We start from the raw sequence: 27,539 nt of genomic DNA on the forward strand, positions 1-27,539 counted from the left end.
TGTGAGAACTGGGATGATCTCTGATAGAATGCCTTTGCTGACTTGAAAACTAACGACAGAAAAAGTAAGTCCAGATGGTGCTTATTGTTTTATTACATTAATTTTAAAAACACTGGTGAGCCTTGCAATCTGACTGGCTCTCATCGGTACGATTTATTCAAGAGTTCCACCATCTTTGGCTTTAAATCGTATCTATTTAACAGCCAATGAGAAAGCTTTACACACAAAAACCGATCAGATTTTTAGATTCCTAAAGAGTAACCTACCAACTGCATAAAATACAGTACAAATAACTCGCGAATAGACTACAAATATCCTGCGATACTGTACGGTTATTTAGACAGTTGGTTATTTTGTGCTGTAAAATAACTTGGTTAACCAGTTGGCTGCGCGCACTACGCTTAACTATCCGCTTTACTTTTCCCGCTTTATGAGAAATGAGCACAAAGACAGCAGAAAAAAAAAGCGGTCAGACGTTTTGGTGTGTGGTATCGCTGAGTATTTTTACGAGTTGTGCCGTATTTTGACGAGCCTGCATCTTTGGAATCTTTTTTTTTAAAACTAGCTTAGTACGAGGTCAATAAAATATATATTTATTTTGGCTGAAAAATGACGAATTCCGACCCAAGACAAATTTCAATATTGGTGAGAAGGCCTCAAACAATACCCAAATTGTGTTTGTATTGTTGTCATACTGTGTATAATAACGTTGTAATGTAGCTCATTCAATTTTGTTTATTCATCTTTTCACAGATTTCATGAAACATGACCACAAAAAGAAAAAAAAATTGTCATCCTTGGAAGGAAAGAAAAAGTGGGGTTTCACAGATTTCATGAATCTTTCATGATTTTCATGAAAAAGTGGGGTTTCACAGATTTCATGAAACATGACCACAAAAAGAAAAAAAAATTGTCATCCTTGGAAGGAAAGAAAAAGTGGGGTCGAAGAAAAAAAAATTGTCATCCTTGGAAGGAAAGAAAAAGTGGGGTCGATCCGCCACCGTCCCCCACCACACCCGCCTCTTATAGAGAGATTTATAAGTATTGGGTATAAGTTGTCTACCTTGTGGTAAAAACACCTGTCTAATACGCAGGTGTATTATGACAGAAGTTTAGTTATTCAAAACGCATGCGTTTGAAATGAATGCTATTACCACAAGGTAGAGAACTTTTCAAATACTTATTGAAACTGGTAAATAGTGGTGGGTGTGGTGGGGGATGGAGGACGGGTACAATTTGTCTCCTTCATCCCTAGTCATCCCTGTATTTTGTCATATTCAGAAGCTCGGATAGTAAGAATTAGCTACTAACCAGCTTCACGGTATTATTACAATATTAGAGTCCCAGAAACAACAACATCAAAGCTATCAACGTAAAGTACAAGTCGAGAAAGTGAAATATCCTTCAATGTTTCCTTCCTTTCCACATTAATACTCTCTCGGCCTTTCTTTCTTGTTTCCTTGCAATCTGAATGAAAGAGAAGAAATACGAGTCAGCAGCTTTCGAAATTGCCTCTCTATCGCACCACAGGGTAATAGAAGCTCTTTCTTGGTGTCTTTATTGCAGTACCTTTCCTTGTTGTGACGAACAGCGTATTCCTTTCCTTTTTCTCCAAACGTCTGTGTTCAGGACTTGTTTGGGCTTCCTTGGTGTAAAATCATCTTCATAATACTAAAAGTAAAATAAAATAAATATATTTTTGACGATGAATCGTCAAACTACACACAATCAAAACACTGATTCATATCGCACGGAAAGTAAAAACCTCGATCAAAGGGTTTTTTAATCAGCGTTAAAAGAAAACCAAATCTTTTATTAACTAACTGAGAGGTTATCGCTCTGACGAAGCATTTCTACAGCATTTTCATTTCGCATCTTGTGTTTTGCACGTGAAATTCTGAAATGGCCCCTTTAATCTGAACTGTGTCAAGCAAATCATTCAGTTATCATTGACGTACAACATCAAACATATTGGGTAAAGTAAGGCCCTCGGAAAGTCACCTGTGGGATTATCTGATTTAAATTTGTTCATGCGGGTAAAAAACCCCTCATAAACACTACGCGCGAAGAGTGCGAAAAAAAAGAAAAAAAAAGGGTAGGCCTGCTAACTGTGTGCACTAGCTGCTGCTGAGAAAATTAAAAAAAATAAATCAACAAACCTTTGGTAGGACGGTATACCAAGATGAAAACAGCAGAAAGATGAAATTGCATAACCTTGAATGCCAAAAGGTTAGATATCTTTTTACCCTTCCTTCAAACTAAAAGATCGTAGTTCGTTTTTTCTATTGAATTCTAGGGCCTGAGTCTACCTCTTACAAGTTGTAAAGTCAAAACTTTCCTGCTTTTTTGGTACACCATGTGACCAATTGGCAAATACTCCCAGCAATGTTACCGTGGGTATGTGATACACGGGTAGGACTAAATTGACAGCGTCTCATTGTAAAAGGCAAAATCTACATTTGAAGAATTTGGTTTTTCTTAGGGAAGTAAATAAGACCCAGAATTTCTAACCTGTCAGCAGAACATCCACATGTCATCTTTAACTTTCAATTGTAGTTGACGTCACTAAACATTCCTTTTTTCCTTCGGTCATAAAAGAAAACAGTGCCAGCCTGCAAAAAAACAGAATTAAAGAAAAACAGACTTAAACCACGACGGTAACGTTTCAGTACTTTTCCCTTCTTCTTACATCTCCATTACTTACATGAAGATAACCTCAACAACATTTTCTGATTGACTTTATAGGAACCCTTAAAGTCCCATGAGTGACCAAGATAGAATTTCTCTTTACAATATCAATACAATATCAAGCAGACAAGTAATAGGAATAAAGAAAAGTACCCCTTGCGAGCTCTAGATTATTAATTCATCCAATACCAAATTCTTGGGACTAACATCATAACAATCGTATGGCAGAATGAAATCTTAAGAGAGGAAATATTAACAGACGATTGTCTCGAAACTTACCCAAGTTGTATTAATTCAAGCTCCCTATCAGTTCTCCCATCCACCTTTATTAATTAATATCCAAGTTATCCACCAATCAGACAGAAACAATCAAACAATATATACCTCATTCGATGGTCTGACATATAATACGCGCGGATATTTCGCGAGTTGCGTGGTATTTTTCCGAGCCCTATGGGGGCTATTATTATTCTACTATTATTTAATTTTCTAGTCTTTTGGCTTCTGGTTTTTGAAACTGAGTATGGTCTTATCTGATCAACTGTCGCATACCGTTACTGGTGCGTGAAAGAAGGAAAAAAACACAAAAGAAACTATCTAAGTGTTCTTCATGACCGAAAAAATTCTCGTGGAAAAATCATGTCTAAAAAAGGGAAGAGAAATCAGAGAGCGCTCGGATCGCTTCTGTCCGTATATTTGCCCTGTTCTACAACGTAATACCCTGGCATATTTTGTGCGCTCCATTGCCATAATATAATAAAATGAAGTTATGATGGAATAATCAAAGGAATTACATGAGTTAAGAACCTAGTAGTTTAATAAGTAATTTACTCAAATAAACGGACAGTCAGTCAGTCAGCCTATCTATCAGTCAGTAAGTCCATCACACAGTCAGTCGATTTGGTCAGTCACTCCACCAGTTAGTCGATAGGGAGTTTAAGAAAACCACGACGCCACCGCCACCGCCACCGCCACCGCCACCGGCAACGAGAAGTTCACTTAACAAATGGTTTAATAAGCAGAATAATGGCTGTACAGGTGCATTATAAATCTTTGTAAATTTCTTTGCGTCCTCTGCAAAACAACAACGTGAAATAACCAAACTTTCCGTTGTCTCGATAACGTGAACGACGACGGCGTGCTTTTCAAATCTATATCTCTAATTTAAGGCTGTGCTCTATAATCAGTTTCGAGATACTTTTGCAATGAGAAACAAACTAAATGCCTTTTAAGTGCCGCAAGATTCGTAGATAAAATATAAGTTCATTTTTTAACAAACGTTGTCCACGGCGTCGCCGTCGTCGTTTCTTAAACTCTATAATCATTTAATCTGACATAGATCAGTCAGTTGATCAATCACAGAATAAGTCAGCCAGTCTGCAGTCTCGCCATTCAGCCAGCAGTCAGTCCAACTGTCAGTTGACGAGTCAGTCATCCAGTCAATGTGTCGGTCCTTCAGTCTACCATCCAGTCCAAAAGTTCCCTGATCATCCCTGTTTTACTAGATCACCCGATTTGTCATACAGTCATAGAGTTCACCAGTTGGTCAACTGAGTAGTCAGTCCATCAGTCATTCAATTCATTCTAGCCATATGGTCAGACAGTCAGTTGGTCAGCAAGTCAGTCCCTTAGTAAGTCAGTCAGTCAGTCAGTCAATGAGCCAGTCACATAGATAGTAAATCAGTCATTCAGTTCTTCAATCCAACAATCTGTAAATCAGTGAGTTATTCAGTCAGCATTTAAGTTCATTAGTCAATCACTGGTTGCTCAATCCATCACTTAGTCATTTCACAGATTGGTCCATCATTAGTCAGTCACTCACTCAATCACTTATTCAGCAACCCAGTCTATGAGTCAGTGAAACAGGCATTGTGTCATTCCATCCAGAAGAAACTCGGCTAATTGCCCAGCTAATTACCTACTAGTTGGTCAGTCAGTCCATCCCTTAGTCAGGCCATTATCACCCACATAGTTATTCTACCTGCTGGTCACTAAGTCATCAGTCAGTTGACTGGTCAGTCTATCAGAGAGTCAGTTAGTCAGTTATTCAGTCAGCCATTCATTTAAACAATTAGCGATTGGTCAGTCTTACTTTGACAGTCCCTCAATACATTTTGTAAGACAATACATCAGTCAGTCAACCAGTCAGTCAGTAAGTCAATCAGCTATTTTGTTGGCCAGTCTTTTTAAAGTTGGTTCAAATATCAATGAGTTGGTCCATGGCTGAATCAGTCTCACAGAACATCAATCAGCCAGTCAGTCAGTCAGTTAATCAATCCGTAAGTTAATCCATTGGTCAGTTAATCAATCAGTCAGTAAGCCACAAATTCTCATAGTCTGTCTGCTAATTGGACATTCAGTAACTCAGTCATTCAATCAGTCAGTTAGTTTTTCCATTAGCCAATCTATTTATCAGTTGATCAAGTGATCAATCAGTCAGTCAATGGTTTAGTCAGCTCCACAATAAGTCAATCAGTCAGTCATTCAGTCAGTCATTCAGTCAGTCAGTTAATCAAACAGCCAGTGGTTTATTAGGTCATGCAGTCAACCAGCTAATCAGACAGTCAGTATGTCAACCAACCAATCAGTCAGTCCATCTTTCAGTTGATCAGTCCCTTTGCCAGCTCAATGGTTAGCCAGCAAGCCTCTTGTCAAATCAGTAAGTCAGTCATTCATTTACCCAATAAAATGATTAATCATCAATCAGTCAAAAGTTACAGGCAAGATGAAGTCAGTCATCAGTCTTGTTTGTTTGTAAATAACGTCCATCAGTGACAACATTCATGTTATGTAAAACATACAAAACATCCACAATCCTTGTCTTTGCAGTAATGAACAGTACTTAAGCAGTAGTGAAAATAAGGCCTAGAAAAATTCAGACCTGTACAGGATTTAAACCTAAGACCTTTGCAATAATGGTTCAGTGCTCTACCAGCTGAACTAACAAGCCAACTGGGAGCTGGTCATTATGTCATGAACCAACATAATGACTGGCTCCTGATTGGCTTGGTAGTTCAGTTGGTGAGAGCACTAAACTGTTATCGCAGAGGTCAAGGGTCCACATCCTGTTCAGGCCTGAATTTTTTTCATGCCTTATTGTCACTAAGTACTGCTTATAATAAGTAGTGTTCATTACTGCAAAGATTGCTTCAAATTCATTTCTTAAACTGCAGTTCAACACATAAATTATATGATTTACGAATATTTACAGTCATTTATCCAAAATCCTCATCTTGTTGAGCTTCCAGAAAAAAAAAAACACAAACTTGGACAAAATTTGCAGCAGTCACATGTTATCTAAATTTTTTCATTCTCTCAAATCAAATTTGTTACAAGGTTAGTCTACAGTATTTGTTAAATGTTGTGTCTTATGCATTTTTCTCTTAATTTATCAAGAGCTAAGGCAGTTCATTACAGTTTTCTTGCCTGAATTAGAAAGTACCACCATCAAAAACATTGCTGAATATTTCAGTCCACTTATTTCTTGAGTCTATACATTGTACTTGTTACCCCACCTGTGGACAAAAATGAAAATTACTTTCCATTAGTTTTTTTGTGAGGAGTCCTCATTGAGGAGTGAGGTGATAACCAGAGTTACATTATCTTACCAACAAAAAGATTCTATGTTGCTGTCCGTAAGTTCAGAAATAGATCACAGATAACACCAAATATACTGTTAGAACAAAAAAGTGGAATAGAAGGTGCAACCAAGTGGGTCAGATGTTCTAACCACAATTTGGTGTCTTTTGTGACTAAAACTAAACAGATCCACAGCAAAATTAAACCCATTTGTTTTGTATAATAAAGAAGTAAGAAATTGTTAATGGTGATGTCATCTTTGCCTCTGTCCTCCAATAGACAATGTATAAGAACTAATCAAATGCAAGTATAATTCAGCTTACATAATGTACAAGGAATGTTTAGTACATGTGAAGGGACAATAGCGGTGCTGCAGATGGTACATGATGCACCTATCCAAGGCAGTGCTTGATCAAGTTAATATTGTAGTTATTACTAGTACTCCTGTGATACAATACAGAAATTTTCAAATGAGTGTTGAAAGTGATTCAGGATTGCTTAGTTTTAGCTTTACTTTGCTCTTTGCTTCAGAAAACTTGCATTACTCTAGTAACCAATCATGACATTGGTTGCCAACATATTCCAGTGCTTTGGGCAGTTTGCTAGTTTTTACTAGATTGGTTCTCATTGGCCCTTAAAAATATTTTCCTCATCTTAGATTGGCCATCATAATTACTATGGTATAAGTTTTATGACACTCAATCAAAAAGTGCTCAATAAATATGTCTAAATTACTGTAAGATGGCAACTGATTAGGTTTAGTCAAATTTGAAAAATGAACATGCCCATCTTCACATCCATCAAGGATTCAATCAATTCTTTATATCTGTGGAAAACTAATATTGCATCTTTTAGGCAGGTGTATCAGTTTAGGTACAAACCAGACTATGTCTTTTTATGAGACTATGTCTCATTCAAGTTCTTCAGCATTCTATCAACATAAAACAAATCTGCTGCTAAAATCTCTTAGTTACATGTATATGTTGTCATTCTGTACCACTTGGCAAACTTGGATTATTTTTCAGTTTTCACTACTTATTTTTGCTTATCTTATCCTTAGTTTAGCATGTCTTACACTTATTTTAGCATGTCTTCTACTTATCAATGAAAAATTACATTGAAATGTTATTGAGTCACTCACAATTTCCCATCACAAGTATTCAACTTTTATCTCAGGATAGTTACTGTAAAGGCTGTACCCACATGACCATGTATGTTGCTATAAAAACATTTTAGCCACAGGTGATATAATTTGGTCTCTCTGGGTTTTTGTCAACCTTTTCCATAATTATTCCCTTGAATTTTCAGGGAAAGGAAATAGAAACCATGCTATGTAAATGACCTTCAAAGTTTGTATGATTTTGCAAGATTTTAATAAGCCTAAGCCATGTCAGTGAAGAACACGAATAAGAGCATGACCTGCACAAAGTACTTGGGAGTCATACCAACTCTTGGTGTATCAACTTTTTCAGTAACAATCAGAACCAAATACTTCAACAGGTCATGCTATTAACAGGGCTTGTACCCTTTTTCAGAAACAATTTCAAGGACTTTTCCAGGACCTTGATTGATTTTTCCAGGACTCCAAATTTCACCTCAAACCCTTTCATTGCTAAGGATTTCAAAATCAATTCTCCTTACGGTCTACATACATTTCTTATCACGTAAATTCTGACAAGTTTATTACTAGACTGAAGCAGATTTCCAGGATTTTCTAAGCGCTGTAGTCTTTTCCAGGACTTTCCAGTCCAGGAAAATGTCAAAATAAAATTTCAGGACTTTCCAGATTTTCCAGGACCCGAACGAACCCTGTATTAAGAGTAAGAAAAAGTCCCTTCTCTCAACACCTTTAAATACTAGGAACTGTGCTTATAAAATAAAAATAAGACGTGATCCAGAAATAACTTGACATGATTTGCGTGTCAATCAGTCGTTTGGGCTTACTACTAGAGCTGACCTTTAACAGTTGATCTGATATCAAATCGCACGCGGTCTCCATTCCAGAATATTTCAGCCACTGTGAAGTCATTTTTTCCCCTCAAATAATTTCAAATAGGAACCCAAATTTTACTGAAAGGTAAGTGTGGTTAAAGGTTCCGTTCTTGCTCCGGTTTTAGTTTCAGGATGGGCAATTCATTCCATCATTTAATCAGGCTATCTACAGCTTCGCCGCCATTACTAGTTCTCAGTGTTTTTCGTCCGTCGAAGCAAATTCGTCACGCTGTACGCGTTACACGCGCGGTAGCACGCCACGCGTTTTGCAAGCAGCACAAAATCACCACACAGTAAGAGAGCAATTCGGTCCTCTAATTCAGCAATAAAGCTTTAAAACTAGTCGCATGTTCTTACAAAAATAGGGTGGACTAGTGATTGACCAAAGTACACCCTTGTCAGGTCACAAAGGGAGCCCTACTTTGAGGGGGTCTATGCAAAAACCTAATAATAATAATTGATAAAGATACAATAAAACTTAAGAAGAAGCTAAATAGATGGAGAAAACTTAGCAAGGATGTTTGTAGAAGGTTAACGCGAAATACCTGTTACCTATCGCTTCCCAATCACAGCTCCCAGTGTCTTTGTGGGTTTGCCTCGGCCTAGAAAAGAGACTGGGTGTGATATTACTTTAAGTACAACCATTTTGAAATCACTGGTGGTCCCTGTAATCTGATTGGCTCTAATTAATGCGATTTATTCGTAAATCGCACCATTTTTTGCTTTAAATCGCATCTTCTTTTAAAGTAACCGATCAAATTGCAGGAAAATGAAAGATAAAGAGTACCATGTGGCAAATTATGCAACTTTTGTTTCCAAAGCTCTTACTTTACCCACCCCCCCCAAAATGGATCAATTTAATTTCAGACCGGCTCAGTACTGCATCAATGAAATATTTGAAGTGACCAAGTCCTGTATTTGGGCGATTTCAAAATGGATGTAATAAAGTGGTAATTGAACCTCGCGTCGTGCAATTTTGGTCTGAAATCATATCACGCGTATGATTTGAGCCCAAATTGCACTCCACTCAGTTCAATTACATCATTTGACAATAACTGTACCGCTAAGTTTCTTTGCAGTGAAGGAGTAATTGTCCGCATCCTCAACCTCTGTAAACGGTGGTGTAAACGTTTATTTGTCGTGTTTCTTTCACTTAGATGATACCTGCTGTAACTATGCCCAACAGCTTCATCCGTTATCTGCTCTGGAATCACTATTTTCCCTTTTTTCAATGGTTTTGAAGGCTTTTTCAATGGTTTTAAGGCTTCCCGCGCCGAAGTGCTCAAATATCCTGCGTAAGATGCGTTGCCAGTTCTATTTGGATCTTCGATATCATTCTGATCCTTTATTCATCCGGAATTTACTCATGTCCATCACAGATCTAAGTGAATTGGTAGTAGATATTTGTTCCTCAACTGTTTCGATGAGAATAACATTCACTTCAATAAGCGGTTCATATGAATAAAGATCATTTCAGCGATTCATACAGTCATTATTTCATTGATTCAATTTAGTCTGTTGAACAGTGACTATTTATCATACGTTTAGGATTTATCTCAAGAAATAATTGCGCGAAAAAATGAGGTATAATAATAGTCCTTTCCGACCTCTACTTTTACTAACAATAGCGTCTCTGAAAAACGATTCTCTTAATTTTTAACAAACCTGCGTTTTTCTTTGTTCAGTGTCTTACAGAATTACCCAATTAAATCGATACTTCGGACTGGGTTCATTTTAAGGGTTTTTAAATATGCAAAATGAAAAATACCGCGCAATTAAACCGATGAAGCAAACTATTTGAGGTCTCATTAGTTTCGCATTTCGTAGCTTTTGAACCAATCGTATCACTGTTATTACTTTTCAAACTTTTGCGGTCTGCTTACTTTCAATTGTTTGGTTCAAAGTAACAAAATATCATTTTTGTGAAATAAATTCTTAATGAATCCATTTCGCTTGTCGAAAGTTTGTCAAAGTAGTTAATTCGTTGTGGATGTTAGAGTTTTCTTCAAGGATAAGTTATTGGAAAGGAAGATGTCTGCCAGATCATTGTATCAACTGGCATTCTGCTTGATAATAAGCGCTCAAGGTGAGATATTGATTTATTTTGCTTGTCCGGTAAAATTCGTCCTACTTGTTCAAAACCGAGGAAGCTTTTAGAAAAGTATCTGAAAACTCAATGAAAGTCTACCTATAACTAAAATATTACTGTTGAGTAAGGCTGTGAATTTACTGAGGGTTGTATCAAAGGAGATGGTACTTCAGATGTGTCAAGGTAACTTGGTATCAAGAGCAAGCCTTTTTCCGGATGAATGAACGTTACCTTCCGCACATTGCGTCGTTGCAGGTTGAAGAAATGCCGAACTTATGCATTCACTCTTTTCATCACAGAACGTGCCAATTTATTTTGAAAATCTCTGTGTCATTCGAAGATTGAACATTGTCTAAAAACGGTTGATGAAGCTAAGAAAAACGTTCCATGGAAACCATGTCTAAAACAAAATCTATCGAGAGAAGATGATAGGGCTCTAAAGCCGGCTGAGCTTAATTAACTGACGCATTTTCCGCACTGGAGTTTAATTTGCCCCGTTCCTTGAAGCAGTTCTTCGAATATTGCAACAGTAAAATCCAAAACTCTTTTCCGAAACTTTTTGTCCGTATCTTAATCATTTGGAAAGGAGTGACGGGGTTGCTGACAAAAATTTCGTTTGTAAGTTTTAGTTCACACTTCATCACAAAAACTTCCTGCTGTTAAACTGATCGGGTCACTTAATACAAGTAGTGCAAAAAGAGTGAAGTTTAACTACACTGGAGCGTTATATTCTATCATTTTCTTTGCAGTGCACACATCACAGGCTGCAGGTCCTGATTTAATCATGACGACAGATTTTGTGAACGTGACGGGGGAAATGAACCATGGGTAAGTTCTTGTCGGATTTAATCAAGACAATTCGATATGTACTCTTATGACGTTAGACGATAACTTCCTCTTGATGGACGTCTGCCATATGGCGACTCACACGCTGGCTGCCAATGAAACATAGCCTGCTCTTATTTCCCCGCAATGAAATAAAACTCGGCGAGGCTTTTTTTATGAAATGTATTCCATACATAACTTTTTTCGTTGACTGGTTTGACTCCGTCATTTTATTTTTAATAATTTGAAATTCTGACAAACATTGAAAAAAAAAAAAGAGAAAAACTGATGGATAATTTTCGAAGAGGAAAATAAATGCTTGATTGTCGTCCACTTGAAGTTTTTTTGAAGGGTTAGGAAATGACTAACCTGAAAATAAACTTTGTGTAAGAGACCATTAGTTGTTCATGATCTCTCTGTCTAATTATATACACAGACCATGTAAATAGTCAACTAAATAAGAGAGGAAATTGTTTATGCAATGATTATTCGTTTTTGTTGCTATAGCGACCATTTTGGATGTGTTACCACCCTTAAACACACAGACGACTCATTAGCCGACGCCAAAGGTATTCACGTGACCTGGATGCTAGCTTCTTACATCAAGTACCGTCATTTGGTAGACATTTCTCTTGGTATAAATCCTCCTGAAGTCACACAAAAAGACGATAGTGTTACCTTGAAGGTAATGAAGCACACTTTCAAATCCTCTAGAGGATTTATTTTTTTGTGCAAATGTAAATGTCAAGTGTGAAGGGATTCATAGTACAGAAGGTTTTTTGTAGGTAGGTTCAAATTATTTTTTGTTGTGCATATAATAACGAACAGTCAAGTGAATCATTATAGGTTCAAGTTATCGCAGCATGGGACGAAATCATTGAAATGACTGAAAACTACAGAGAAAACTTTTATCTATCGGACTTTCCTTGATCAAAAAATAAGTATTATTCAGGTTCATTATGAAGAAAGGTATGAAAACATGAGGTACTTTGCTAACGAAGGAAACTAAAGACCTAAAAGGTACTTTGTTGAAAAGTCGGTGGTAATTAGTAAGAGTGACATAAAGGTAAAAAGGGACTTCGCGTTAGCGAGATTTTCGACAGTTATCGAGGGCTCGAATCCCTATCGAAGAAACTGCAGAAAATATTTAAGGGGAATCCAAGGAAAACTAACATTTGTGATCCAACTTAGCGTGGGGTTCGAGCTACCTAAAGGCCCGAGTCGACAATAGTAACACATGTAAGTGAAGTTATTTAGATTAAACCAGGAATTTATAATCTCTTGGATTAAACAGGTTCAGTTAATTTAAGTTAATTTGTCGCCAAATGAAAAATTTAGGTATTCGACGAGATGAATAATAAAACGTTACAGTTAGAACCGCTTGAAATGCTTTTTTTTTTTGGTCTTCTTACTGCGATTTTTTTTCTATTCTATAAATTCCCTTTTCGTGACAACGGAATTAAAAAAGTATCTGACACAATCTGCCACTGTAAACACCATACGAGACACTTCCACCATCAGAAGGTCTTTTTCACAGGTAGAAAGAATTGAAGCTTCTATCGAACGCCATTCAACTTTTTTCATGAAATAACTGAATTATTTTTTTTAACTCGGCGTACATGAGCTGTAGTTTTGGTGTCCCACCATGGCAATTGGTCTGATTTAAGTCTAATGGGTTGCTCTTACATCTCCTATTTTAAGATCGACTCTCTTAGCTGGGGTTGGGAAGCCACAGTCTCCTTCAAAGTTCAGTTTGACCCAGAGATGATCCTAAAGCCGAAATATTATGACATTGTGACGCCAGTTCAACTTCTCTACTACGATGACTACCAAGAGAATAACGGTGTAGTTACCAAGAAGAACGTGCACAACCACCCTCTCGGTAAAGTTACCTTTGGCGTCGAACTGTCAGGTAAGAGTCAGTCACCAGGAGGTGGGTGTCGGACTTTGTGGGGGATTATATGGTTTTCAGGGTGAACGGAGGAGGGATCAGTCCTTGCTATCCTCCGACCCTCCCTGCCCCTTCCCCCCCTGAATTAATGACCGGTCGATAAGTAAGATACAGTCAGAGTCGAATGCGTGACAGCATATACGGTGCATTACCGCAGCGCGATAAGACATGCCAAATACTTCATGTTGAGTCAACTTATAGTCTCCTTTACATCTAACAGCTTACATAGGCTCCTCAGTCTCTCTTTGGTGTTTACTACAGGAAGCTAATTGTAAGTTTTACATTCAGTAGTTACGGACTCATGCGCAACTAACTTTTGATCGACATTTTTTGAGAGATAAATTCTTCCCAGAAAGATAACAGCGGGTAAATATTTTTATTTTTTTCAAAGTGCTATTTGAAAGCTTATAGCACCACACATAAAACTCAGTTTTTTCGAAGTGCTACTTCTTTCCTTCTTATTATCGTTATTTTATAATCAGTCTGGCCACGATTAACGACTCCGTCTCAACTCACGTTTATTTTTTTTTAGGCTGCTCACAGCCATTGGGAATGAAAAGTGGAAGAATCAATGACTATCAGATTACAGCTTCCTCAAGTTATGATGAATCTCAACCATCGCGAGCGCGAGAGAGTAAGTAGAAAAACTTTTTTATTGACAGTGGCGCGGAAGAATACTCACCACGCATGTGCAGATGTGGTCATCATTGCGATAACATGAGACTTGACACATGCCTGAAGATGGTCTAAGCACTGTATTGAGGGAACTTCTAGGTGTATCATTCTTGTCCCCAGTTTTCCCCAATTTTTGCAGCCGCGCCTGATTTTTGTTATTTGCACTCGTGTTACAACTTTGCATCCGTGTTACATGAAGAATGCACTCGTTTTCAGCCAGTCAGACGCGCGTTACTTCTTTATGTAAATAAACTTCGTTTTTCTTACAACCTTGATTCAGTGGTGATGCTGTAAAGAGAAATTTGATGCATGTCTCTGGCCATTCAGACGCGCGTTATTTCTACATGTTTATTAACTTCGTTTTTCTTACAACCTCGATTCAGTGGTGATGCTGTAAAGAGAAATGTGATGCATGTCTCTCTTGGGGGTTTATCTTGGTATTAAATGGGATTACAATTTATAGCCAAAGACGCTTGGTGCACTGACAAGGAGGATAAAGATCAGTTTATTCAAGTGGACTTCCTACTCAAGACACGAGTGACACGCGTGGGAACCATGCGGCGGATTACCAAAGATCACTGGGTGTCTGAATACTTCCTGCAGTTCAGTGATGATGACAACACGTGGAATGATTACCTTGAAAACGGTCAAGTTAAGGTAGGGCATACATTTTGGGGTTCAAGTGGTTGGAGTTTTCGCGATTTGATATATTATGATCTCTAAGACCATTTTGTTCATCGATGACTTTTGTGCTAATAGGCTGTTTTCGTGATCGTTTAAAGTGAGATCTAGAGGTCTGACAACAAATAAGTCAAAACAAAAATTATAAAAATTGAAATTGCGGAAATTTGTATGATAAAGGACAAAGTTTGCCTCTCCACATATATCTCCTTACAATTGTTCGTAGGTTTTCTTCTTACATCTAGAACGCCTTAAAATCTGTCACTTTACTGTCAGTGGCGTCGGAAATCTAAAGAACCCCTCAAGCTCTCTCTATTTCTTGTGGTCATTTTATCACAATCGAGATCTAATTGAGATCACGTGAAGCGGCTTTGTAGCGGTCCTTTAGGTATATCAAGAGATCCAGAAGGTGTTCTGCCATTTAAACCTAACGATTACACCCTTACTGTCATATGTAGATCTTCAAAGGCCCTCAAAGAGTGGAAGACCGAGAAATGATCGTCCATAAACTCCGCCACCCAATCGAGGCTTATAGTATTCGAATTCGCCCGTGGGCTTTTCAGGAGCTGATCTGCATCAGGTTCGAGTTTTATGGCTGTGACATTCCAGGTTCTCCAGGTACGATCGATAGAGTACGATACATTATCGTTTATTTTAAAAATCAAAATCAGACATTTTGATGGCCAATTGGCTCGAATAGCAGAGGAAAAGAGGAGAGATTGGGACTGATCGCCATCCGGGGTAATTCTTAATGGCTTGTGTAGGGAGACTCTGCCCGAATGTGGTACAGTTAATTCAAAGTGTTAGATAATCTGTAATTGAGTTACTTAAACGGGCTTTTAGTTCAAATTGCGCCCGTAGGTTAGGTGTCAATACTTGTCAACATCTTTGTTCTGGCGCCAGTGAGAATTTGCAGATAAGAACGGAATACTGCAGACCAGTGTGGCTTGATTGAGTGTTTAACTAGAAACATACGTATTTGACAAAAAACTAAAAAGGGAGAAAAAAATACAGAACATGACGAAACTTGCTCCTTTCCGGGATCTGAAACGCACGGCGCGGTATTACGAACTAACGCGCATGCCTGAAAATGCTCACCTATGACGATAAAGCCTTTTTGACGGAAGCAAGGAAAAATTAACATTCTTCCTTTCTCTCATTTATCAATGCTTATCACGACATTGCGTAAATAAGCAGAAGATCTATGCTCAGAAATATGTCACCTGTCGATGATCATTTCTTTCTTCTTCTCCAGCAAGCTGCATCTCTCCGCTGGGTCTTGAATCTGGTGAAATTACAGACGCAGCCCTGACTCACAGCCTTCCTTCCAGTGATTCTTCTAAGCCAGAGTTCATCCGTCTTTACAAGAAAGTGGATAACTACCCGTATGGGTGGTTTGCACGATCCGCTCAAGTGCCTCCTGACTACTTGCAGATAGACTTCGGCTCGCTGCGCAGAGTGACGAGAATGTCTACAATGGGAGGAACTCTCTCACTCTTTTATGTTTCGTCGTACCAACTTCAATACAGTTTGGATGGTATAACGTGGATGGATTATCATGAGAAAGGGAAGATTAAAGTGGGTGAAATTTAAATTGCGTTTGAAGGGTTTACCAGATCTCGTAACACTAGAACTAGTTTTTTTGTTATGGGTGTCTTAGGAGCCAAGAGGCCCATATATGACTAGACAACACAACGGAGGATGAAGGGAATAAGACAATTGCTGCCTATGGGTGCGAAGCTAATCTATACCCAATCTATTGCAAGTTAGCCCCTTCCCAATATTTCGTCAGATCTCTCTCGCAATATTCGCTCATATATCTTTTTAAATGGGTCACAGACCCTGATTGGTCTGTGAATGCCAGTCATCTTGCTTTTGAGCTCCATTAAGTCTTTGGCACGACCAGGTCTGAAACCGGATCTTTCTATTCAGATTAGAAGGTGCACTTACCTTTCGCTAGCCATATTTTATCCAATGAGTTTAAGGGGAGGGGATGATTTTATCAAAACGAGAGGAATGTTCATGTACGTGAAGTAATCATGAAGTATGCGAAAAAATGTTCCTATTGTGAAGGTGATTAATAGAGTTGGCAGGAAAATACTTACACATCAGCATGAGTCTTAATCCGATGTAAAATTTCACTAGAGTTACTTTGTCTGACACATAATGTTTTTATGGACCCAGCCCGAAATACGAAGGTTTCGCCAAGCAGAGCAAATTAGCGCTACAGGCTATCACAGGTCAATTAAATTTAAATAATTCTTTTTTTCTGAACATTAACCCTAGCGCTTCCCGGAGAAGGGCTTCTCCCCTATATAAGCCATACGCGTATCTGTCGCCTCAAATCGATTTTGATCATTGACTGCTCAAATCAGGTATGGGTGTGGTTTTTAGATGAACCACGAGAACGTATCAAAGAATTCTAAATGAATAATTGAAAAAGAGTTGAATATTCAATGTCATTCGAGCGTACTTTGTGGGTGAATTCTCATCAATTCACTTCTTTACTTAGCAGAGCTTCATTATACCACAAAAAAGCAAAAGGGATCCGCAAATAAGAAAGACCTCTCTGAAATCAGGTGTGGAAAAAGGATAAGTTAGATGGTAGAAGAAGGAGAGACAGTCACTCTTCTTCCGTTCTTGTCACCCCCCATTGCTCTTGTCTCCCGGTAAAGCGAATAAAAAAAATAGCAAAAAAAACTGGGAGCTAGACATTTAAGAGACTAGAAACAAATCAAAATTTAAGTCAAATCTTTGATTGTGATTAAGGCTTTAAATGGACCAAAAAGCAGTAAAGAGGCCGTTTACGCAGTCCTTGCCAAGCTCGCCGAACCGTTCGTGGCCCGTTACCTACGAATCATCCCTGGCACTAAGAATATGGCTATGAGAGCAGAAGTTTACGGATGTTTCGCTGAAGAACTTCCACCTTACGCTGGTAAGTAGAGTAAATTTAGAAATTGTGATATCAAAATATTTGCAAAAAATGTTTCGAAGTCGTGAGAAACAATCGATCGTATAGTTTGAGCGATCGTCCAATTTTCTGGAGAGGAATGTTGTCAGTGACCTTGTGACTAATATTCAATAACCTGAGCAAAAGTCATCATCAATGTGAAACAAAGAGTTGATTTTAAGTTGAATTTTTTCGGTCTGGCTCACGCAAACCGGTTGATCAGTTTTGTTGTGATGATGTTGAGTCAAGTAGCATTCGTCGTCAGCGATGGGTGAGCTGTAGGTCGGTTTTAGGGCAGTTACTGTCACGCATAGCAGTTTCTTTCGGAGCCGCTTCCTCTCTCTCGGATGGTCGCTGCGCTACATGATCGTCTCTTAGGGAACCAGTCATTAGAAATCACCTGAGAATGGGGACGTCAGAAGATTTTGGTGGGAATCACATGCTTTCCTGGGGAACAGAGGAAGGGGGGGGGGTTCAATCGTCCTCCACAGAATATCAAGGAGGGACTGTGGAAAGCGGACTACCCATGAAGAGGGTGGGGTTCACTAGAACACTACAGAGCCTTATGGGGGGATCAGGTTAAATTTATTGTAACACAAACAAATCCTCCGAAGAGGTTCCCCTCCCAGACAATAAATGACCTGTCCCTGACAAGTGCAAATGAAGAGTATCGTTTTTCGTGCAGGCACCGTATCAAATTAAGACTGAATCCAAACCCTTTTGCTGTTGCTCTTCAGGCGTCTCTATGTATGCTCGACGATCCTTCCTGTTGGATCCCGACACTGACAGGTTTTATGCCTGCATGTACACAAGTGAATCGTGAGTATCGATACCGCAGGTTTTTTTTGTTATTTCTTTAGAGCTTTTGATAGTAACCTTTCAGTTGGGGTTTCATATCGCCTATAACAACTGACCAATATGAGACTCACAAAACGCAATTGAACTTGAAAATCGGAACCGGTCTGCTGTCTTGTTCTTGACCGTTCAAACAGCAGAAAATTTTACTTATCCAACAAATTTATCCTAGAGCTGAAAGCAGCTGCTTTTCAACCACTGATGGTGTGGAGTGGATTGGTAAGTAAACATGACTGTTCTATTTGAGTATAACTCTAGTTCCCCCCTCCCCCCTCAAGTTTATAATTAGCCTCCCAACACCCTTCCACCGATCATTGATTCAAACGTAACGCACATAGAAAGACGATTTTGCCATGCGAAGGATTATGTTGGTGCTTGAAGTCCTGGTTTAGTTTCTTCCGATGATTTTACTGGTGCAATGGATCTCATAAGGAAAAGCACTTCAAAATAGCAATATCTGAACTTGTCTCCTTTCACGGGATTTTCTCGAAGCTTCAACATTTTGTACCTGACTCACATCTATACAACCCGAACGTGGTCTAGTATAAAGATTAATCAGCTCCAAGCTTATAACTGCATCTTTTTTTTAGCTGTTCAGCCTTTCATCATCAGTGTAGCTGCTTCAAATCCCTCCTTGAAGGAAATATATGGTTTGGACCGAAGAATGAACTTCCATCGCAGTTGTGACTCGGGTGAATCCTGGCGACAGATCACGGACGGTTACTTTAACAAGACACTGACAGAATCCAAGTTGATTAAAGCGAAAGCTCTTCCAGAAAATCTTGTGTCTGAGATGCCCACGAGTGACCTGACAGCGCTCGCTGACTCTACTGGGACTACCTGGGGAGGTGAGTGATTTGAGAAAAAATTTTATATTACTGATGCAAGAAGGGCCAGTCATTATTTGTTATGTTGTGTGGGAGAAGGGGGAGTTGGGAAAGATCACATGGTTTTCAGATGGAGTGGAAGAGGGATCAGTCTTCGCCAACAGAGTTTAAGGGGGGACTTGAGCAAATTGACTGCCAGTTGAATGCCAGTGAGGTGGGATCAGGTGACACAACCCAATCCTCTAACCCCTCAGATGATAAATGATAAGCGGTCCCCAGTGGATCCTGTTGATCCGGTTTCGGTTGGTTGCCTCTTGTTCCTTGTGCATGCCCTCCCCTGAAAAGTGTACGCTTTTCCTTTATTTTGTTTTCCAGTATCCGGGCGTGGAATCCATGTGATGACTGCTGGAAGTGACGCGTGGAGCCTGGTGGGCACATGGAAATGTTGCGGCCAGTAATGAGATGGATGGGTGTTGACAGCTGTGAAGCTTGTAAATAGTGCACCTTCATCACATATAGAACTCATGTATAAGTTTGCATATAGCTCATAAAGTTAGAAAATGGGAATCTTATGGGGAAAATATCAAATAAACATTTTCGCGGTAGATTACAGTTTTGTTGGGACATGTTACAACTAAGAATTCAATATATTTGGTAAACAATACTAGGAAAAGGGCTAAGGGATATCGAACTGTAACAAACGTAGAAGACGCGTCTTTCTCTTCAATATTTCTTGTGATCTCACACTAGCCTTATGGTTTATAAATTCTTAGTAGTTTCGAGAGGTCATTTCTGGGTTGTTAACAACACAGTTAACTAAACCCAGATTTGCTGTAAATTTTTACTTCAATTTTGAAACTTCCAAGACAGTTTTGTTGATAAAACTTAGTATCCCCTAGTTTGCTCCTCGGGAAGATGAAGGACCTGACATACAGGTGGGAGCAAACTGCAGGTAAATTTCTTGAATTTTAGTGAGAAAACCTCTGCTTAGTTTGAAATTAATAAGGAGTTTTGTATTTAAGTACGACTTGCGGTAATGATCAGATGACTGCTAAGATAAGAAATAAAATTGTTGCATATGAATCAATGTTGTTGTGTTGTTGATGATGATATTTTACGTTCCCTGCCGTGTTCGGGTTGCATATTCCTTTATTTAAACGGTCCCTCTGAGTTGAATTTCGCGTTCTTTTCTTACTAAGTTTTTCGTCTATAGTCTTGATCCCCATTTCTTATTTCGCCCTGCTTTCACGTTCTGTCAAGTTAACATCATGCAAAGGAAATAGTTCTCACAATTCGCTAAGCTTCTTAAGGTCTTTCATCGGCACCCGTTTTTTCTTTTGTTTCTTCACATTCCAACCACTGACTAAGAAATATCACCCTTTTTTTCCTAACTAACTACTGAATATCCAACTATTCGATATTCAGACTAATACCCTATTCACACCAAAACTTACGCATGTTTTAAAGCTTTTTTGTTAAAAAAATATTTTCTTTCTAAAAGCTGCTTTGATCGGTGTTTTTCGACTTCAAATTTGGCGCAATGAGAATAAAAGTTAATGACCACTTGCATCTTATGGAAAATTTAGTTTCCATTTCAAATTTTCGGATTTTCATTCAGTTAAACCTACGTGTTCTAATTAAACATGTTTTAATGGTGTGTAAGAAAAAAATGAGTTTATCAACACCCTACATTACACCTTTTGGAAACATGCTGTTCCCATCATCCATTAGACCGTTTCAAATCACACTTTATCTTCTTCCAGTTGTGTTGATGTAGGCGGCAATGAAGTGTTTACTCATCGCAGTTACATCCTTATTTTATAATTGTTTATTGATGAGGAGGTTGGATTTGTTTCCTCAATCTGTTGCATTATCCTCGCGAATTTTCGAGATAAAGTAGGATTTTATTACGCGGTTTTTCCATTGGTCCGACTGATACAGTTATCAATGGAGTACTTAGTTAATTTTTAATCTCCTCCATCCATTTACTTTGTACAGTTCCGTTGATGTTGAAGATTTAAAAACTATTATCAACTCTTATTAGCACTTCTGGCTGACATGCATTTTGGATAATTGGCTGCTGAATTCTTAAAACTTAAGTGTGCTTCATATATCATCATTTCTACAGTTTTCTTTCCGCAATACCGACCTTTTTATTACTTACAGGTTAACGGAATAGACAGAAAGATGTTTGGTTACAAGGAATTATCTCTCGCATAGCGAGGCGCTCGAATTTACATACATCAACATCGTCGACACGAAAACATTCCTCAGACATGCTGTTATCAATTATAAAGTGCTTTATCAATTATCACCACTACTTTAAATTTCATTGTTAAATTTAGGTGAAAACAATGATATGCTATCTCTAAGTTTAATACTCGGTGAATATTTCATTGTTTATCGGTGAACATCTTGAAGTAGAAGGAACGTTGAAGAAAGACGAATGAAGAAGCCATGAAAGAAGCTAAAGCAATTTGTTTTATTTTCTTTTGGCTAAATCTTTTTCACTCAGGTAAATGTGACTCTTTAAAGGCCTTTAGTAACATATACAAAAAAGCTCCATGTAAGTTTAGAAGATTTTCACTGGAAACACCCAAGTGTGATAACAAGGCAGGTTCAAAAGTGAAAAAGGGTGATCACCGAGTTTCAACATGATGAACACGCTTCAAAATCGATACTTTATTAATTTTCATGAGCCTTAATCGTATAAAATAGTGAAAAGAAACCCATATCTTTATTTTTTTCGGCAATTTTTGGAATAGTAATCACTAGTAACTGCGCGCCTTCTTCGATGGACAATGCATTTGATCACGTTCTTGTGTGGCAAGTAAATATTACTTTCCACCTTCAATTCTACGTTTCTCTCATTTGTTCCGTTATTGTTTTAGTTGTGACGAATAATTTAAGGACGAAAGCCTCAGTTTGTCTATACACACACTTGCATGTTATGACAGACTGAAGGTGAATAATAAATCAAGGAATGTAGTCTTTCCTCTACAAATATACTCTAGCTTGTTTTAATCAACCGTCTACGTTCATGTCAGCCTCATCAATCTACGGAAAGTACAAGAAGGGAACTTAAAATTATTTCGTACAGCAGCATTTTAGCGCGATTTTTTTAACAATTGCGGATTTGTACAAAAGCCTTCACTGTATACTACACACGCCACTGTTTATATCTTGTACGAAATTTTTATGTTGCAGTTTGTTCTGAGGATCATCGAATACAACGAAGGTCAAACAATGTAGGTCGCTTGCGTGTTTCTTGTATGATTTTTAGAGTACTCTCAACCCTTTCCACACTGATATCGGTATGTATATTCCCTATACCGTTCTCTAGACATTTCCTACCGTACTGACAAGGAGAATTTGTTAATTAATCAAGAGCTTTTCGGTTGGTGATCATTTCCTTTATTCTCATGACAATAATGTTTGATTCAGGGGTGATACTGTAAGGAGAAATTAGATGCTAGTCACTCTTACGGATCAAAGGGTCAACCAGTCTTGTTGTGCTGATATTGTTTCATTGTTTGTTATTCTTTCTCTTTTTTTTTCCAATTCCCATACATCTCTTATGCCTTGAGAGGTGTTCATATAATAATTACCATTAAGGGATGCATTCTACTACAATTCTTTTTCGGGATATTCACGAATCATTCTCAGCTTAGTTTTCCTACGTCACGTCAGAAGAGCCTTGCAAACAGTGTGAGGCCGACTGGCGAATTCCGCTGTTGCGTTTTGTATATACAGATGCGACGCCATGAAGATGATTGACCGAACAGACAAACTTAAAATCCCTTCGAAGTACTAGTCTGCAAGACCCGTAGAGCGAAAAAATACATTTGGCAGCGAAGCCTTTTAACATCTGACTCGGTCATATTCCACGAATATGAAGTAAATTTATTTATTGTTTTTCAGAGGGCACGGTAACGAATCTTGCAATCTGATTGGTTCTTTACCCGGTCAGTATTTTCCTATCTCTGCCCACGGGCCACGGTAACGCTTTCGTGAGTCACCGAGTACATCCCAACTTTCGTTGTCATTTTTCATATATATACCTCGTTTTCCGGCTGGGCAGTATTTTTAAGCAAACACGTCGGTCACTACCTCAAGCCGATAAATAACTTATGAATCCTCTCTTTTCTCTCTATCAAATCACTTTGGTTGACAGAAAAATATTGGTTTCAGAATGGATTTGTATAAACAATATTGTCATTATGTTGGTTGACAAGCGGCCTAAAAACCGTCTGCAATTAATTTTAATCGTTCACAAAAAGTACCCAGAAAGTTGAAAAGGTGAGGTATTTGGTTACAGTTAAACTAAATGATGGAACTTTCATTCATTTAATATCTGAATTTTCTCGAGCAATTTGTTCATAGTGAAATAGCGAGCGAAGTTTTAATTTAAGTTCTACAACAAATATATGCTCCCGGTGAGTCTTTCCAATTCCGTTCAATTTGGACATTTGTACCGTAAATTGCTCAACAGAAATTGAAGGAATTTTTTGAGAAAAGGCTGCATTAAATTCTCTTGTGTCTCCTTGGAGTGTGCCGTTCGAATTTAGTTTTTGTGAAGGAAAGACCAGAGTTACACACGCCATTACAGCAATTAAACGAGCAAACTCTCACAACTTCAAAATAAAAAAATTGAATTTACTCACAATTACTTTCCTCGCCGTCTACTTAATGAACAGAGGTAAATCTTCGTACATGAATGAATGGTCGATGAGAGTGAATAATACTTTCCGTTAGATCATTGACTGATTTTGAAGAAAACATTGTCGTGACAGTCCTTGCCAAACTAGTTCTGTTGGTTTTCAAATGTTCCTACGCTTTTTTTTTTCTTGCGCGCTCTCTAATTGACAGGGGTCAGATTGTGACAGATACTTGTAAAAATAATGTTTCAAAGTTTGTTTGGAAGCCTTTTAAATCACCTTTATCGTTACGGAAATGAAAATGTTTCGCTGAGGCATCTCTCTTTAATTTGCATCACCTCTATTTTAACTACCATTCACTCACTCAAAGATTGTTCAGTTTATGGAAGATCTTGCCGTATTTACAGCTATAAATTATTCGGGTTCTTTCGGAAAGAATTTCGTCAAGTTTAAAAACAATAAATATGTTATTTACCGGCTAAGGGTCGGTCCGTATGGTGAAAAACTGTGACCTCGGTCTTGAAAATGCTGCCCTCGGCCTACGGCCTCGGGCAGTATTTTCAAGACCTCGGTCACAATTTTTCACCATACGGACCTCCCAGCCGGCAAATAACATATATGTATCTTCGTTTTTAGGTTGAACCTGCACTACAGATGACCATCGGTCACAACCTGAACAACAGTATGGCCATGAAACACGGGTAAGTGGATGAGTTACACAGGGTTAATTTAAAAGCTCAGTACTTAGGTCTCCCTTCTTTGATGAACCGAGAAGTGCAAGAAAGAGTCTGGACATGAGTCAATCCGTAGTACCCTTGACGTTTGTTACGGCAGACGATAACTTCCAAGAAATTATATATCATGATTTACTCTTTAAACGTACCTAGTGTGTCTATTAGGTTTTCTGGAACTTATGTCATCCCCACCATGAAATCGAAAAACCTTTATCCGTTTACACCCTAACATCAGTATGTATATTCTCCACACTGTGTATTTCCTGGAGTGCTAACACGGAAAATTTGTTTAATAATCAATTAATAATCAATAGTTGTTCATGAGTGATATTGTCAGGGTGTAGAACTGTTGTAATTCATTCAAAATAATCACTGAAATTAACTCTGCCTTTCACTGAGTTAGCTTCGTGGCTATGTCTCTACCACTGCCGTTCTTGTTAACCGCAGTTCTTTTTTAATAATTTGCATTCATAACAGAAACGGAAGTTTGTTTCGGTCCCCAGATCTGAATATGGATATACTTTCATAGTAAAGCACTCCGCTGAGTCACGGTCAGACGCACGTGGCGTTCATGTGACCTGGATGCTGACGCCATTTGTCAAGTTTAAAAAAGTGGCCTCTTCTTTAATGATGGGCTCTCTTCAAGTTCAGCAGAAAGACGACAGTGTGACCTTCTTGGTAAGCTGACAGAGAGCTTCACCATTAGTTAATCACTTGAGTTAGACGCGTAACAATCTTTAAAAGTAAGTTTTGAGCTGCCATGTGGTTTTGACCCAACTCGCTCTTGTGTGTTACATCTTTCAACGAGTAATGTAACGGCAAGAGATAATTTCGTCTTTCTATGGGCTAAATTTCCATAAAAGGCAGTGTGAAGGCACAGACCTTAATATAGTAGATCTCGGAATCGGGTCTTGATCCTGACCTAGGGACGTAACAGTAACATTCAGGCGGAAGTAACAACACTCAGGGAATTTTGATACTCTCAAATTGATGTCATCGTACAAAATGGGCCATGGAGTTAAAGTTTAGAACGAAAGAGGCCTACTTTACCAATTCAGCTTAAAACACTTAATTGAGACTTCACCTTGGGTTCTCTGTTCTTGTTTCAGATTGACCGAATTTTGTGGGCGGAAGAAGTCAAACTTAACTTCACTGTGATATTTGACAACGACTTCTCCCTGAAAAATGGAAGACATCATATTGTAACCCCAGTAGGCTTGCTATTCTACAAGGACTACACAGACGACGGTCACGTGATAACCAAAGGAGCCTCTTTCTCCAGTCCCCTCCAAACAGTTACCATAGAGATCAATATACCCGGTGCGAATGGATTTAAAATATTTCACCAAAATCACGACAATATTGTGTATCCTTATTTGGACATTTAGACATCAGCTGTTGTTCTATCAGTGAATTAATTTTGATAATGATGTGCCAAAAAGATACTGGTTAAATAGAGTTTTTCAAATGTGTGTTTTACAGGAAAATACAAATCAATTGTTGATAGGATATCGGGAAAGACCTGTAATTATGTTTCACATAAGTTACGTAAAACCAAACCATAGATATCACAACAATTATTCAAAGTAATGGTAGAACCTAGTTAAAAAGACTCAGAGTTAAACGAAGCAAACTGTCTGAAGCGAGGAAAAACGCAGACGACCGAGTCGCCATTGGTTTTAGCTTTGTATCGGATCGAAGGGGGGGGAAGGTGTGGGGTGAGCTCTCTAACCCAATCACAACGCTTAGCTAAGAAAACTATTGCAGTCCAGAATAAATTTCGCATTCAAATGAACATATTTTTTTTAAAAAAGGTAAGCATCAGCTAAGGTTGTGTCGGTGAAAAACCCAATATATTTCTAAATTTCTTTGACACCGGATAAATAGGATAAAAATAGAACAACTTTCTTTCAGGGTGTGAATCCGCCTTGGGGATGGCGTCAGGTAAAATCAAAGATTATCAACTGACGGCCTCTTCTACATACTCATATCTGCAGCCCTACAAAGCCAGGCCAGGTATGCGGACCAAACCATTGTTACCTACTGTATTACATCATGCGAAATATATAGATTTAGCTAAGCCTAAAAGCGGAGCTCGTATTTTTTTTCCCGTACGTCTCAAGGGCACAACGCCTTGCCCCGGCCAGGACTAGAACCCGGGTCGTCCGACTCGGAGCCCAGTGAACTGACCACTGGACTACTGGAAAAAGCCGTGGCGTTGGCGTGCCCGCGGTACAGTTGACCACGCATGTTAAAAGAAGCACCTTGTACGGTCGTACGGTCATATGTCCAAATTTTTTTTCGGCTTGATGGGTTACTACTACCATTTTGTATAATTATGGGGCTACGCTCTGCGAGCTCCGCTATAATAAATACAATATCGAGTCGGATTTTTGCCCTTTGACCCCTAAGAGTGACTAGTATCTAATTTCTCTTTAAGATATCACCCTTAAATTCACACATAAAAGTCACGAGAATAAAGGAGTTGATCACCACTAAACAGCTCTTCCATAACATGGGGAGCGAGAATATTAGGTGATGTTAGGGTGTATAAGATGAATGTATCACCGCTGAGTTGTGGTATTAAAGCATCGCTAGAAATAGCATCATTGATATCACATCGTGTTCTTTTCTAGTAACATCGTTTTAGACAATTGTCCATCGAAGGATAATCAAGTCTTTTGCACCAAGTCTTTTGCACCAAATGACTAAGTAAGATTTGGAGAGAAAATCATGTGTTTTAATTATATGCACTTTTCTTTCGGGTTTAGGCGGTGACAACGATGCGTGGTGTGCCTTCATCACAAATGACCAGCAATATATTCAGATTGATTTCACCAAGAAGACACGCGTGACACGAATTGAAACATACGGCAGAAGCCAGAAACAGCACTGGGTCAAGAGATATCTAATTCAGTTCAGCAATAACGATATGGAATGGTATAATTACACGGAAAATGGCTTTGATAAGGTTAGAAAAGACTCGTCTTCGTTTAGTTTTAAGAGGACAACGTATGCGTAAAGTGCATTTACAT

At 38.5% G+C, this 27,539-nt stretch overlaps 2 protein-coding genes and 1 long non-coding RNA gene across 3 annotated transcripts; 2 read left to right on the top strand and 1 right to left on the bottom strand.

The window, feature by feature from the left end:
• Positions 1-1,186: 1,186 nt before the first annotated feature.
• Positions 1,187-8,442, bottom strand: LOC131780589 (uncharacterized). The gene is made up of 5 exons (XR_009339883.2): positions 8,225-8,442; positions 6,115-6,203; positions 2,512-2,612; positions 1,570-1,671; positions 1,187-1,467 (listed from the first exon to the last, which is right to left on the bottom strand). It is a non-coding gene; the product is annotated as an uncharacterized lncRNA (long non-coding RNA).
• Positions 8,443-10,224: 1,782 nt separating this feature from the next.
• LOC131780379 (uncharacterized) lies at positions 10,225-20,165 on the top strand. The gene is made up of 13 exons (XM_059096996.2): positions 10,225-10,345; positions 11,098-11,176; positions 11,681-11,858; positions 12,875-13,085; positions 13,657-13,758; positions 14,263-14,456; positions 14,939-15,098; positions 15,736-16,058; positions 17,250-17,415; positions 18,168-18,249; positions 18,458-18,504; positions 18,876-19,133; positions 19,488-20,165. The coding sequence occupies exons 1-13, from the start codon at positions 10,291-10,293 to the stop codon at positions 19,568-19,570; spliced, it is 1,938 nt and encodes a 645-aa protein (XP_058952979.2). The 5' UTR covers positions 10,225-10,290; the 3' UTR covers positions 19,571-20,165.
• Positions 20,166-21,569: 1,404 nt separating this feature from the next.
• LOC136283513 (uncharacterized) lies at positions 21,570-27,526 on the top strand. The gene is made up of 7 exons (XM_066172482.1): positions 21,570-21,627; positions 22,320-22,360; positions 24,407-24,471; positions 25,008-25,182; positions 25,614-25,824; positions 26,419-26,520; positions 27,276-27,526. The coding sequence occupies exons 1-7, from the start codon at positions 21,570-21,572 to the stop codon at positions 27,524-27,526; spliced, it is 903 nt and encodes a 300-aa protein (XP_066028579.1).
• Positions 27,527-27,539: the final 13 nt, after the last annotated feature.

Source organism: Pocillopora verrucosa, chromosome 9 (genome assembly GCF_036669915.1).
Source record: "Pocillopora verrucosa isolate sample1 chromosome 9, ASM3666991v2, whole genome shotgun sequence".
In the NCBI taxonomy this organism is placed as follows: Eukaryota; Metazoa; Cnidaria; class Anthozoa; order Scleractinia; family Pocilloporidae; genus Pocillopora; species Pocillopora verrucosa.

Excerpts from the sequence above, each read along its gene's own strand:
- LOC136283513 (XM_066172482.1), top strand. The coding sequence starts at position 21,570 with ATGAAAGAAGCTAAAGCAATTTGTTTTATTTTCTTTTGGCTAAATCTT. Across the intron at positions 22,361-24,406 it reads TACAACGAAGGTCAAACAAT|GTTGAACCTGCACTACAGAT; the intron begins GTAGGTCGCTTG and ends CTTCGTTTTTAG. Across the intron at positions 25,183-25,613 it reads ACGACAGTGTGACCTTCTTG|ATTGACCGAATTTTGTGGGC; the intron begins GTAAGCTGACAG and ends TTCTTGTTTCAG.
- LOC131780379 (XM_059096996.2), top strand. The coding sequence starts at position 10,291 with ATGTCTGCCAGATCATTGTATCAACTGGCATTCTGCTTGATAATAAGC. Across the intron at positions 10,346-11,097 it reads CTTGATAATAAGCGCTCAAG|TGCACACATCACAGGCTGCA; the intron begins GTGAGATATTGA and ends TTTTCTTTGCAG. Across the intron at positions 16,059-17,249 it reads ATGAGAAAGGGAAGATTAAA|GCTTTAAATGGACCAAAAAG; the intron begins GTGGGTGAAATT and ends ATTGTGATTAAG.